Consider the following 14,322-nt stretch of genomic DNA (forward strand, 5'->3'; position numbering starts at 1 on the left):
AAAAAAAAAAAAGGCCAGGAACTTTAATAGTGGAGATATTAAAAGAAGAAGAAGAATCAAAGGTCTGAAAAGATTTCCTTCCATAAATGGTCAGTATTCAAACTAGCCCATAGACAAGAAAGCATGGGGTTTGTTGGGACCATTTTTGTTTGGGGCTAAGTTATTTCTGCGAATGTAAGGAACTTCCTTCATTATTTCTTGAGTTTATCATTGTTTCCCAATTAAAGCGGTTTGAGCCTAGAAAAGGCTACTAAATTATCAAAGATTGGCCAAGAAGGTACACATGGGCCAGAACTACAGGGTTCTGAGAACCAGTCTTACCTTTTGTCCCTCCTCCCCTTGCATGCCTATCTTTCCAGCTTCCATGTAAATTGTAGCGATTCCAAGAAGGAGCTAAAGAGTACCCTGTCTTATTCCCTTCACTTTGTTCTTGGCTGGTAGGGTGACAGGCTACATGATTGTCAGGTGCAAATGTCTGGGAAGAAATGCTAATAAGGCCAGGAGCTTTGATGGTGGAGATCCTAGTCCCCACCAGTTTTCTGTTTTTTTTTTAAAGGTCTGAAAAAGATTTCCTTCCATAAATGGTCAGTAATCAAAGTAGCCCATAGATCAGAAAGCGGGAGCTTCCCTCATCATCATCAATCCTTATGTATTCCATTTCACTTTTGATAACTTCCAGTTTTCCTACTTTTGTACTTTGGACATTCCACGTTCTGATGATTGATGGATGTACGCAGCTGTTTCTCCTCATTTAGAGTTGTGCACCATCTGCAAATGAAGGTCCTGAAAACTTTACTTCATTTGCATCATCATTGAGGAAGCAGCTCTTCCCCAGTCATATTTTGAGTACCTTCCAACCTGAGAGCAGTAGATCTGGCAATATCCTGGTGCTATTCATAATGTTTTCATCTTCCAGCATTATATCTGATAATGGTGTGCTGTTATTCAGAAGGTTATGTGCTTTATTGACTATTCAAGGCTTTCAACTGCATGGACCATGACAAGCTATGGTTAACATTGTGAAGAATGGGTATTCTAGTACAATGAATTATACTCATAAGAAACCTGTACGTAGACCAAGAGGCAGCTATTCAAACAGAACAAGGGAATACTCAATGGTTTAAAATCAGGAAAGGTGTGTTTCACGGTTGTATTATTTCACCATACTTATTCAATCTGTATGCTGGACAAATAATCCAGGAAGCTAGATTATATGAAGAATGACATGACATCTGGATTGGAGGAAGACAACCTGTGATATGCAGATGATAAAACCTTGCTTGCTGGAAGCGAAGAAGACTTAAAAGACTCACTGATGATGATCAAAGACTGGAGTTTTCAGTATGGCTTGCACCTCAATGTAAAGAAAACAAAAATCCTCAAAGCTGAACCTATAAGTAGCATGATCCATGGAAAAATGAAGTTGTCAAATACTTAATTTTGCTTGGACCCATAATCAACACTTATGGAAGCAGCAGTCAAGAAATCAGAGGATGTATTGCATTAAGCAAATCTGCTGCACGAGACCTCTTTAAAGTGTTGAAGAGCAAAGATGTCAGCTTGAGGACTAAGGTGCGCCATGGTTTTTTCAGTAACCTCATATGCATGCGAAAGTTGTACAGTGAATAAGGAAGACCATAGAAGAATTGATGCTTTTGAGTTACGGTGTTGGAGGAGAATATTGAAAGTACCATGAGCTGCCAAAAGTACAAACAAATCTGTCTCGAAGAATGCTCCTTAAAAGCCAGGCTAGCCAGACTTCGTCTCTCATACTTTGGATATACCATCAGGAGGGACCAGTCCCTTGAGAAGGACATCATTCTTGGTAAAGTGGAGGGTCAGTGAAAAGGAGGAAGATCTCCAATGAGATGGATTGGCACAGTGGCAGCAGCAATGGGCTCAAGTGTTTAAAAACCAATAGCGAGGATGGTGCAGGCCCAGGCAGTGTCTCCTTCCGTTGTGCATAGGGTCACCATGAGTGAAACCCGACTCAACAGCACGGTGACAGCAATTACTTGAGATTCAGGTCTGTGAAACCTAGAACTTGAACCCAGTCTAGATAACTATTACCTCCGCAATTCTTGGCTGAACGTGCAGTTTAAATAAACCTCCAGCTTTGGGCTTAAGTCCTAACTCAGGTAATTGTTCCTTCTTTCCTACTCCCCATGATCCCATAAGGACCCGACCCCAACAATTTTAGTTTTCAGAAAAAAGCAGTCAAAAAATTTAAAAGCCCACATTCTTTTATATATATATATATATATATAAAATATATATATTTTAATGACAGTATGCAGTGTTAAGTCATATGTGCCAAAGGCCAGTGCTCACCCTTAAGATTTTCTGACTGCTTTAACTTATCTTTATTTGCCTGTGTGAAACCAACCTACAGAAGGTTTTGATCCCCCCACCCACCCCCCAAAAAATCATTTATCACTTTGAATGTTGGATCCAATGGTTCCTGCTTGTGATTTAAGAAAATGGGGGCTAGAGGCCCCTTTCTTTGGAGTTCTATAGGTGCCTTTTTTTTTTTGTAATTATCTCTTTCTCAGGAAGACCAGTGTTCGATTCCCAGCCCATGTACCTCATGTGCAGCTGCTACCTGTCTGTTAGTGGAGGCTTGTGTGTGTGGCTTTGAGGCTGAACAGGTTTCAGTGAGGCTTTCAGACTAAGGCAGACTAGAAAGAAAGGCCTCATGATCTATAATGATCTGCTCATGTGGCTGGCATGGGACTAGACAGTGTTCTCATTGTGCATGGGGTTGCTATGAGTTGGGGGGCGGTGCTGACTTGATGGCAGGTAGCAGCAGCAACAACATAGCTGCATGGTCTCCTTTATAGGCTTCTATTTGGCCAACTTGACCATGGTGTGGCAATGCAGGATAAACACTGGACTGCTAACCACAAGGTTGACAGTTCACACCCACCAGACACTCCTCAGAAATCCTATATAGGGCCATTATGAGTTGCAACCAACTTGATGGCACTCAACAACAACAATAACTATGGAGTCGCAGTGTGGTGCTATGGGATGATGCACTGACTGACTGGACTGCGAGGTCGATTTGAACCACAAGGTTGGTGGTTCAAATTCACCAGCTGTTCCTTGGAAACCCTATACTGGGTCCCTATGAGTCAGAACTGACTCAGTGGCACTTAACAATAATCACAGTTTGTCCAACTCAGATGGTGTGTCTTTCCCCTTGACTGATGCAAAGGGCCTGCTCATAAATTGCTTTGCCTTTTTAAAAAATGCATCATAACTTATCAGTGCCTGGCCCTGGAGTCAGCAGTGCTTGATTTCTAGAGACCTAAACCATCGCTACTCTATTTGGCTGGCAGTGGGGTGGGGTGAGGGTGGGTAGAGGCCAAGTGCCTAGTACACACCATCTGAATGATTTCATTGTAATTGTTCTCCAGAAAAAGAAAAGAGGAAAGGAAAATGCATGAAAAGAGGAGGAAGCCCAGGGTCAAGAGGCGAGTCTTGAAGGAAAGAGATAGACATCGGAGAAAGAAACACAAGGACAAAGGCACAGCTGAGGTGTCTCAGGACCCTGACTCTTCAGAGGAGTGGAAGGAGAGGACGTACCTACTGGCTCTGAGGCATGTTGAAGCCCTTCGGTTGCTGCGCATACTCCTGAGGAAAATTGCAGTAAGACACTTTCTCAATCGTTGTTGAGTTTTGGTAGGATAAGCACTGACTGCTAACCACAAGGTTGGCAGTTCAAACCCACCAGTCGGTCCAAGGGAGAAAGATGAGGCTGTTTTCATAAACATTTACAACCTCAGAACTGCCTTGACGACACCTAACGACACAACCACATCTTTGAGGAGTCCCTGGATGATGCACGTGGTTAATGCAGTCAGCTGTTAACCTAAGGAGTGCTGGTGTAGCACTAGGCGACTAACTACAAAGTGGGTAGTTGAAACCCAAAAGCCATTCCTCAGAAACCCTATACAGGGTTGCTATGAATTAGAACTAGATGGCACAACAACGTTAACCTAAAGATTGGAGTTTGAATTTACCCAGAGGTGCCTCAGAAGAAAGACCTGGCAGTCTCCTTCTGAAGACTCAGCCACTGCAAGCCCTATGATGCACAGTTCCACTCTGACACATATGGAATTGCCATGAGTCAGAGTTGGCCTGCAGGCAACGTTAACCATTCTGGCACCACCTTTGTGTTTCATCAGTGGCCTGTTTAAAATGGAGCCATGGAAACCAAATCCAACCTGATCCACTGCTGTGGAATCTATTCTAATTCATAGTGAGTAGATTCCCACTCACAATGAAGACCTATTATATTGAAGAGAGTCTTTTAAATAGGCTATTAACTATCTAGTAACTCCAATTATGGATTTATCAAAGGAGGATCCAAATTCTCGATAGGAGTTGTGTCTCACCCCTGCCATGCCTCCCTCTCCAAACCTTCAAAACTTCTGGGTGTTATTCCCCAGAGCTGTTAAGTCAGTCTATGTCCTCTTCTCTGTGGAAAATTGATGTAACAGAAAATACCAGGGGAGAAAGCCGACTGGTGTAAATGTTTGATTGATAGTGTTATATATAACCTTACTTGTCCATTCAGCTGCAACAGGTTTGGATTGCAAAGGAGGGAGGAGAGCCTTTGGGTAGCGGCTCATATTCATCTAGTCAGAAACCCCTGGATAAGGAATTTCTTACATTACAGAGCAGTTGTTTGGTTTGGAGAGTTTCACTTTTGAAAGGTGTTTTTGCCACCGAATGAGCTCCATCAGAGCCAAACTCAGCAGAAGTCCCAGATTAGAAGTCAAAAGGGCTCCCAAAGTGTTCATTTCGAAAAATCTCTACTCACTGTCTTCCAATGCAAAAAATGAATGACATTTATATTATATAGGGTTGTTGTTGTTGTTGTGAAGTGTCGTGGAGTCGGTTCTGACCCATAGTGACCCTGTATAGGGTTTCTAAGGAGCGGCTGGTGAGCTTGAACCGCCAACCTTGCGGTTCAAGTGGCTTTGCAGTCTGGTGCATTAACCCACAGCACCACACCAGGACTCCATTACATAGGATTGTTGTTGTTGTTATTTGCCATGGAGTCGGTTCCGGCTCATAGCGACCCTGTACAGGGTTTCCGAGGCTGTAAATCTTTACAGGAGCAGAAAGCCTTATCTTTCTCTGCAGAACAGCTGATAGTTTTGAATTGCTGACCTTGTGGTTCGCAGCCCAATTCGTTAGTGGATATTAATTAGTATTGCATATAGTAATTAATGGAGTCCTGGTGTGACACTATAGAATAAGCACCGGACTGCTAACTAGCTGCAAAGCCTGTGGTTCAAACCCACCACCCACTCCTCAGAAACCCTATACAGGTTCTCTGTGAGCCAGAACCAACCTAACGACACTTGACAACAATTACATAGTAATTAATGGACTCTCTAGGAGGCCTGGTGTGGCACTCCAGGATAAGCACTGCGTTGCTAACTGTAAAGTTGGAGGTTCAAACCTACCAGCTACTCCTCAGGAACCATATACAGGGCCACTATGAATCGGAACCAACTCAAGGGTACTGAATAGCAACAACTCGAGTTTATGGATATTTATGTATATTAGCAGTCTGGGCCTTTAGTGTGGACAGGCATTCCACACTAATCATTCATTAGTGTGGACAATCAAACTTAGTGAAATCAGCTCAGAAAAGTCTCACAATTACATTAGAAAACACAAATATTTGTGAATTGGGTGAAGGTTTACAGAGCAGATCATTCAACTGTTCCTAAACATTTTGTTCATGTCATTGATTACATAATCTCACGCATTTCACTTCTTCCCTGTGTTTCCTGTTTCCATTCCTCCTACTTCCTAACCTTCCTGAACTTGGTCCTTGAGTAAATACTGCCCTTTTGATCCTAAAGGACTGAGTATTCACAGGTGTGCATACCTCCCTAGTGCTACTGCTCCCCTTATAGACTTGTCTATTGCTTGGCAGAACATTCATTGAACCGTGGGGGTGAGTTCAGTTCCAGACTTGAAGGGTGACACCAGTCTCACTCCGACCAGTAAACCTTGTCTTTTATGATTTTGAGTTCTCACAATTACATTTGTAACAAGACTAGCTGGACCTTTTATCATTTGCCTTCAGGACTGCCATGAAAAGAATTTCTCTTTAAATGTATGAGGTGTCTAATTCTTGGCACTAGTAATCCCTTATACCTATTACACAGCCCACACAGGTGTAAATCCCAGGTCAGAGGAAACACTCTGCCCTGATCTGTCTCATGTGTCAGTGGGTGGACCTTGCAAACTCTCAGCAGGGCAAGGCCTTGGGTGGTACCTTTTCCCTGCCCAGCAGTTGTGCAGCCTAGAAAGCACTACAAAGACCCCTTTAAAGCCTGCCTGCTGTCTTACTTCTTACTGACATATGGAGGAGGGGCAGAGGTGCAGCTCCGAGACTCATCACCTGCAAACCAAAGTGAGAGAGGCTGAAGTCCAAAACAGAAAGACAGCCTGCTTATCTTAAAGCCAATTGACCCCCATCTGACATAAGACACATTTCACCCATCAGTCTTTTCTTGTAAGAGACATTTCTGGGAAGGCTAGAGATAATTTCTCATTCCTCTTCATATTCTCAGCCCTTCGCCCAGTACCTGGAACATTGTTGTTGTTGTTGTTGTTGTCAAGTGCCGTCGAGTCGGTTCAGACTCATAGCAACCCTGAATAGGGTGTCCAAGGAGCGGCTGGTGGGTTTGAATCACCAACCTTGCAGCTAGCAGTCTAGTGCTTATCCTACAGCACCACACCAGGACTCCTGCCTCTAACATTAGGCTGACACATTTTTTGAACAAATGAGAAAAAAGCATCAGGAACTTTGGAAGGCATGTAAAAGCATGCTGCCTTTTAGTGGAAGGATGAGCAACAGGTGTACTAAAAGCAAGCCATGTTGTTGTTATGAAGTGCCATTGAGTCAGCTCCGACCCATAGCAACCCTGTATAGAGTTTCCAAGGAGCAGCTGGTTTCTAAGGAGTGGCTAGTGAGCTTGAACCGCCGCAAAACCAAACACACTGTCATCCCTTTGATTCCAACTCATAGTAACCCTGTGCATGATTACCAGTACTGCTACTCTTGATGGGAGCAGTCAACCTCATCATTCTTCTGCAGAGTGGCTGGTGAGTTTGAACTATCAACCTTGAGATTAACAGCTCAGTGCCTAACCCACAGCACTACCAGGGGTCCTATGTTTGTTGTTGTTGTTAAGTGCCATCGAGTCGGTTCCAACCCATAGCAACCCTGTGCAGGGTTTCCGAGGCTGTAAATCTTACGGAAGCAGAAAGCCTCATCTTTCTCCTGCAGAGTAGCTGGTAGTTTCGAACTGCTGACCTTAAGGTTCGCAGCCCGATTCGTAACCACTACACTACCAGAGCTCCTTGGGCTCCTATATTAGACTCAGATTAAATTTTGTGCTTTCCATTTCCTCAGCACAATATTATTCCTCATTTAGCTAGATCCCAGGTGTCATTAGAAGTCTCTTCAGAATAATGTCAGAGAGTTCAATTTTCTTGGAAAATTTTTAGTGTCTAGATTTTCATGTGAGCTTTTTTTTTTAAACCTTTTTCTTTAAAGGCATCTACACAATTTAACCCACAGCTGGTAGATGTTACAGGCTCCGAAGCAGAGGAAGGTCATTCTCCAGGGAACACATTGCAAACTTTGGAGAAAGAAGAGCTAAACACTCAGTATCTTCAAACTCAAGAAGAAATGCCAAAATATCAGGTTGCCAAGTTGGACAATAGACGAAAACAAAAAATGAAGAAGAGAACTAGGACTCACTCATGTACAATTTCCCACCGACTTAGGAAGAAAAAATTAAGGTATTTAGCTAGAAAAGAGAGAACTAGAAATTTGTTAAATGATCACAATCACAGTTTAATCTCTGACCAGAATTTTTTGCAGATTCCAACAATTCATGATCAGTCCTTTGAGAAAGAAGATTGCCACAGTCCTAATCAAGTCTCTTCTTCCAGATTCCTTAATAAGGATGGTGGCAAAAAACAGAAGATCTATGAAACATATGAATTTACCCACTATCTATTAAACTATTACCAAACCCCAGAATATGCGCGTATCTTCCTAAAACCAGGTCACATAACAAGCACATGCCCGTGGCAAAGGACTGTCTCTACCAAGGGCAATGGATTTCAGATCAATTTGAGAAAACATAGACCTGGCTTAACCAGTCTGAGCCTGATGCAATACCAAGAACAGAGTGAACTTGCTCAAGAAGCTGATTATTGGATAAAAATTTGTTCTGAAGATCCTGACCATATACCACAAGAAAAAGAGGACTATGCCAAAGAATGTTCTAAGGACTTTAAAAATCATCTCAAGGTCAGCAAGTCTGATGACCAGCTTTCCTCGACTGATGGAGAGAGCCATCTTTTGGAAGAGAATGATGGTTACCAGGGCAAAGACCCCGAATCCAAAGAGAAAAGCCAAGTTTCTTCACCGGACAGATCAGTGGGTTTAGCTTTGGAATGGAAAGACGCGTTAGAGGAAATCAGTAGTGACTCTGAATGTTTCAATGAAACCCTTAGCAATGGGGAGCAAGAGAATTCTGTGGCTGTATATCATAGTTCCCCAGAAAAAAGACCCCTTGACTCGGATAAAATCGTAAGTTCTGATCAAGAAGCTAGATCAGGTCAGCAGATCTTGTATTCAAAATGTAAGCAGGATGGAGAGAAAAAACACTCTAAATGCAATTTTAGGAAACCAGACCAGAGGTCTAAGTGTGAATTGAGATACCCATGGCTTGAAGATGAAGACGATTCCTTTAGAGACAAGAAAAGCAACAGCAAAAAGAGGGAAAAGCCAGGCCCCAGATACTTGTTGGATGAAGGCTACTATCACAGGTCCAGTTCCATTGATCTGCTAGAGGACATTGCAAAAAAGAGGAGGAGATTTAATGGTACCACGTTTGACCAGAAAGTGAACTATAGACCCTCTCATGTGCCAATGACATCAGCAAGAAGTGCTAATGCTTTCTGTTTGAGAGATTTTTCCAGAAAAAGAGTGACTCCTTGGAAGTCAAAATATAACCAAGATGAAAGAAGGTCTAAAAGACATGGAAATTCTGAAAATTTTATGCTGAATTCTGGTAGCGATTATGTCAGACATAAGAGTCAGGAAGACATTGACTATGGAAACTATTTAGGAAACAGCTACACTAGTTCTTTGTATTTTCAAATGTTTTGATGGCCATTTAGATCTGGAACACTCTTCTTCACAGTAAACATGTTGAAGAAGAAATTTTAAAGCCAGATATAGTGAGCTAGCTATAGAAACCACAGTGTAAAAAAAGTAAGATTCAAAAGCTTGAGCAAGGTTAAATGCATTGCCTTGTCTCAAAATGACTGCAGGTGTTGGCAAGCTTTGGAAATACAAAGTATCCAGACTCTGAAGCCACGTGTTGCAAAACTTGATCCAAGGATAGCCATTTCGACAGTTCAAGTGCAACTTTAATTTGGTGCCAGTGAGGGAGCAAATGAACACTGAGAGGAGTGGGGCTAGCCTTCTGACTCCTTTACTGTCACAACGTCATCATTTCCTATCAAGAGCAAACAAATAAGGATCTTTTTCTACTTTCTTTGATTTGGTCAGAGACATCGTGTGCAGCAACAGATTGTCTTGACTTTTATCTACAAATATAGTTTGAAAGATGGAAACATATGATAGGCATCTTCATGGCATTAGAGTGTTTCATGAGCATCCACCAGAAAGAAATTATTTTATTAACATAAGGAGACTTTAAAAAGTTCATGGAAAATGGAATTAAAAGATTAAAAAATATATTAATCTTATTTCTCAACATCAGCTCCATCAAGTTCAAGTCTTGTATAAGCAATGATACCAGCCAGCCATTTGGTCCATTCCTAAAGAAATGTGGGTCCTGGGAATTTAACTGTCAGTACAGTCTTTTTCACATGATTAATGGAAGGAAATGATTGCCCTTTAAAGATTATTTATGTTTAGGAAACAAAGTCATAAGCAGTGAAAACAGGACTGCAAAGTGGATGCCTAATGATTCCCCATAGAAATGCTCACAGAATTGCCCTTGTTGATGAGAATGACTAGGAGTATTGTCGTGGTGAAGATCTTTAGCTCATTTTCTCAAAACACTCTCATAATAAGCTGATGTTATTGTTCTTTGGCCCTTCAGAAAGTCAACAAGCAAAATGCCTTGAGCATCCCAAAGAACAGTTGCCATGACCTTTGCTCTTGACTGGTCTACTTTTGCTTTTGACTAGACCACTTCCATCTCTTGATAGCCATTGCTTTGTCTTCTGGATCATATTGGTAAAACCATATTTAATCTCCTGTTACATTTCCTTTGAGAAATGCTTCAGGATCTTGATTCCACTTGTTTAAAGATTTCCGGTGAATGTTCTGCTCTTGTCTGCAGCTGATCTGGGTGCAACAGTTTTGGTACCCATCAAGCAGAAAGTGTGCTCAATTGTAATTTTTCAGTGAGAATTGTGTGAGCGGAACCAATTGAGATGCCTTTGATATTGGCTATTGTTCCTCTTGTCAATCCTCAGTCCTCTTTAATTCGGGCACATATAAGATTAATTTTTTTCCTCACCAGTTGATGTGACGTGTCTGCTGCTGTGGGCTTTATCTTCAACATAGTCTCATACCTTCAGAAAACAAGATATCCATTTGCAAACTGTGGATTTCTATGGTGTATTGTCCCCATAAACTTTATGTAAAGCATCAATGATTTCATCATTTTTCTACTCAAGCTTCATCATAGACTTGATGGCTATTCTTGCTTCAATTTCAGCAGAGTTCATGTTGTTCTGATAGGGTTCTTTTCAAACTGATTGATGTCTTATCCATAGTGCCTCAAACCAGATCCTGTTCAGACAAGTCAGTATGAATTTATTTTAGTGTAAAAATTTTTGAAATCCATGCATGTTTTTTTTTCATAATACACATTTTCCATGACCTTTTTGAAGACCCCTCATATGTTTATAGTACTCAAAGAGTTGTCCTTTTGGAGACAAGGTCTTGGAAGAATTTAAAGAGGCTCGGATTGCCCTTTAAGGCTTAAACATATACCAGATCATTAGCAGAATTGTTTTTGATGAACCCCATGTCTGTCCATCCTAGAAAAGCAACAGGATTGAAGTGACTTAGCCAGTGGAATTTGCCAAAGGAAGTATTGAAAGATCCTAGGGCACCAATAATGGCACTTGAAAGAGAGGACATGAGAGAATTCCATTTCAGGTTATGTAATCCTTTCACTCAGGGTTGGGTGACATCAGATGGTAAGAAGTCACTGAATATTCCCAAGCTGACTTATAAAACAGTAACAAGTGCCTTCTTAATCCTCAGTAATGCCATGGGGTTAGGAAGAGTCAAGGGCAAAGCTTACAGTTAGTTTTCTAGCCGGGTGGGGGAAAAATGTGTGCAGGATTTATAAACTTTTAACATAAGCAATTTATCTTTCTACCTACTGGTTTTGGACTTCTTAAATACGTTTTTAAATGGAGATATTTTATGGATTCTTAAAGACTTAACACTTTAACGTAGTACATATTCTCTCGAAAGCTTGGCTGATTCATTCTGCCTTACACAGGATTTTGGACCTCAGGGGCAGTAGACCCCTTTTTGTTCTCTTGCTTTCAACAAATCTCTCACCTGACCTGACAACTGAAGACACATCAATGAAATTAGAGACTGTGTATCAGAAAAGGGTGATTTTAATCCACAGAAGTAGTGGAAAGCACCATTTCTATATGATAAGGTTCACTTCAGTCAGGTAGGTTTCCAATCAGTCACCCTACGAGTGCTCATTATTAACCTCCTGTGCAACCTGGAATCTGAAGGGGCTTCAAAATTTCAGTTATCACACATGGGCCACAAGTTGTTTCTTTGATCTCTTCTAATCACATTTGAAAGTGTAAAATGAATGCAACACAGGAGATGGTGTTAACAAGATAGTGACCAATGAATGATTTGTTGGCTCTCAGTGTGCTCAATTGACTTTCAAGCCAGCGCCTGCCATTGAAACCAGTTTTGGCTTGTCTAATCTGAAACATCACTGATGGGGTGAGTGCCTTTTCTCTTCTCAAGACTAGTAACGGCTATTAATGTTCCAAGTGCTGTTTTCCAGAGTAGCCTTTTAAACTACCAACAGCTTGCATCTGGTCAGACATTGTTCGGTTACTAGGTAGTATTCTCCAATGATAACCTGCCTTTTCGTTTGTTGTTTTTTTTTTGTTGTTGTTACTTTAAATTCATGTTTCATGCCATTGAAACAAAGAACGTTATGGGTTTGTAATGGAAAGCAGCTATGCTTGCTTTGACAAAAGAAATCTCAATTTCTTCTGCAATTTGTTTGTTTGTTTGTTTGTTTGTTTCCTTTGCAGAATTTATAGGCACGAAAACAATTTGCTGCTCAGTAACCAGACATAAATAAATTGCAGAATATAGCATGTGCAATTTTTTTTTGTATAATAGAACTGGTGCTAAGTCACTTCTATATAACAATTAAGTTTTGTTTGTTTGTTTGATACTGTCTTGGGACCCAGAGGGAAGTATAAATACTGGTTATATGTTTACTTTCTGTACAGCCTTGGATTTTTATGTCTGTTTTGTGGTTAATGCACTCTAGATTTCAGTAAACTTTTTTTTTTTTTTTTTTTAGCATAGGCCTTAAGTGAGGACGAGAACAACTTAATCATTTACTTTCCAATTGACTGACTCACTGAAAATATTATCACCATTTTCTATTCACTTCAGTCTTTTTATAGTTACTTCAGTGGTGCAAAAACCAATTGATCATATTTTTGTCTGTGTCTTATTCAGTAAGGGCCTGAACTACAAACATTGTCTTTTGAAGTGCTCTCATGGTTTTCTTTGTATGCGTGCTGCTGATAGTGTTTCAAGAAAGCTAAAAACCTGTAAATTTTTTGTTCTATTTCTCAGGTAGCAAGCCACTTAACCTGGTAATTTTGAAAAGAAAGAACCAAATAAAGAAGTGTATTTTCATTTGTTACAAACTCTTTAACATGTGAACTTGAAAGTAAATGTTGATGATTTCCCTTTGGGGTTTACGTTTCTACCTGTAGTATGGTACTTTGCACTAATGTTGCTGATCCTTCTCATTTGCATTGGTAGAGAAACAATACCGACTTCATTTTCAGGTCTATTAAAAATAAAATTGTTCTAGTGAATGTGGGCTCTTTGTTCATTTAATAAATTGATTGGCTAGAGTGCTGCACACCCACAACATTTTATGTGAGTATAGAGATGCCTGGCTTTAATATATCTCGATGCAGACTTTTCTCCTTTATATGATTGTAGAAACTGACTCTATCAGAGCTCATGCAACTGAAGTGGTTTTGTTTTATTCATTTTGAATGAATTTAAAATCACGATATTTAGGATTAAGATGATCCCCCCATCAGCAAATGTTTCAGCAGAACTATCTGAATGTAGGAAAATGGACTCCGTTGAATTGTATCTCAGACTTTTAGCATCTAGTGAAAGTGCTCAAAGTTATACTATTTCCAAAACATGAGATAAGTGAGTGCAGGATAGGGTGTCTAGTCCAAGAAACTCAGGGCCTCAATATTCACCCTTTGACCATAATAAGTGTTCTATGTTCACATGAAATGTATAGAAAACAGCCTCTAAATATTAGATCACAAAAAGGAGACTGTACCTCTAAGTATTACATCACAAAAAGCAGCAAAGCTACAAATATGGAGATGTATTAAAACACACGAGACCAAATGCTGCTTATGAGCTACAGATGTTGGTATAGAGAACAAAATTTCTCTGCAGCTGGTTGGATGAAAGCAGGTGGGGAGTAAACAGATGTTAACCTGGACACCCCTAACCTGTAATAGTGGTTTTATCATCTTTCCATCTTCTTTCGAATGGCCCCTTTAACATAATAATGGTTTAGAAATCTGCTAGTCAGTTATGAGAACTTTTTAGATGAAAGTCCTGGCTTATAGTCCTATCCTTTTACATGTAATCAATACAATGTTGGTTCAGCTCTGGAGGGGTGGGTATCAGACTTGTGAGACTGAAGCTGTAACAAGGCTCTAGATGTTTCCTCTTGGCACTAGACAAGCCCGTAAAACAAGTAGCTTAATCACATCTAAAAGAGATTTCAGACTTCAACCATGATCCAACTTTTCTCCCCTCCCCCCCCTCCCCGCCTTCCCCAAAGCATAAGGCCCATCAAGTTGCCTGGCACAAAACAAGCAGTCGAATATTTGTTGAATGAAACCTAGTAGGGAAGAAAGGCATGTTTTAATATATGCTATATGGGTTAAGGG

The 14,322-nt window shown here is 40.7% G+C and overlaps 1 protein-coding gene across 1 annotated transcript in view; it reads left to right on the forward strand.

The window, feature by feature from the left end:
• Positions 1 to 9,220, forward strand: part of LOC102839629 (A-kinase anchor protein 17B-like) — a 17,152-nt gene extending 7,932 nt beyond the window's left edge. The window contains exons 3-4 of the mRNA XM_006872125.1: positions 3,420 to 3,651; positions 8,357 to 9,220. Of these exons, the coding sequence (XP_006872187.1) occupies positions 3,420 to 3,651; positions 8,357 to 9,220 (1,096 nt within the window). The remainder of the gene's footprint in view (positions 1 to 3,419; positions 3,652 to 8,356) is intronic.
• The last annotated feature ends 5,102 nt before the right edge of the window (positions 9,221 to 14,322 follow it).

The sequence above is a fragment of the Chrysochloris asiatica genome, unplaced genomic scaffold (assembly GCF_000296735.1).
Source record: "Chrysochloris asiatica unplaced genomic scaffold, ChrAsi1.0 scaffold00183, whole genome shotgun sequence".
NCBI classification, from domain to species: Eukaryota; Metazoa; Chordata; class Mammalia; order Afrosoricida; family Chrysochloridae; genus Chrysochloris; species Chrysochloris asiatica.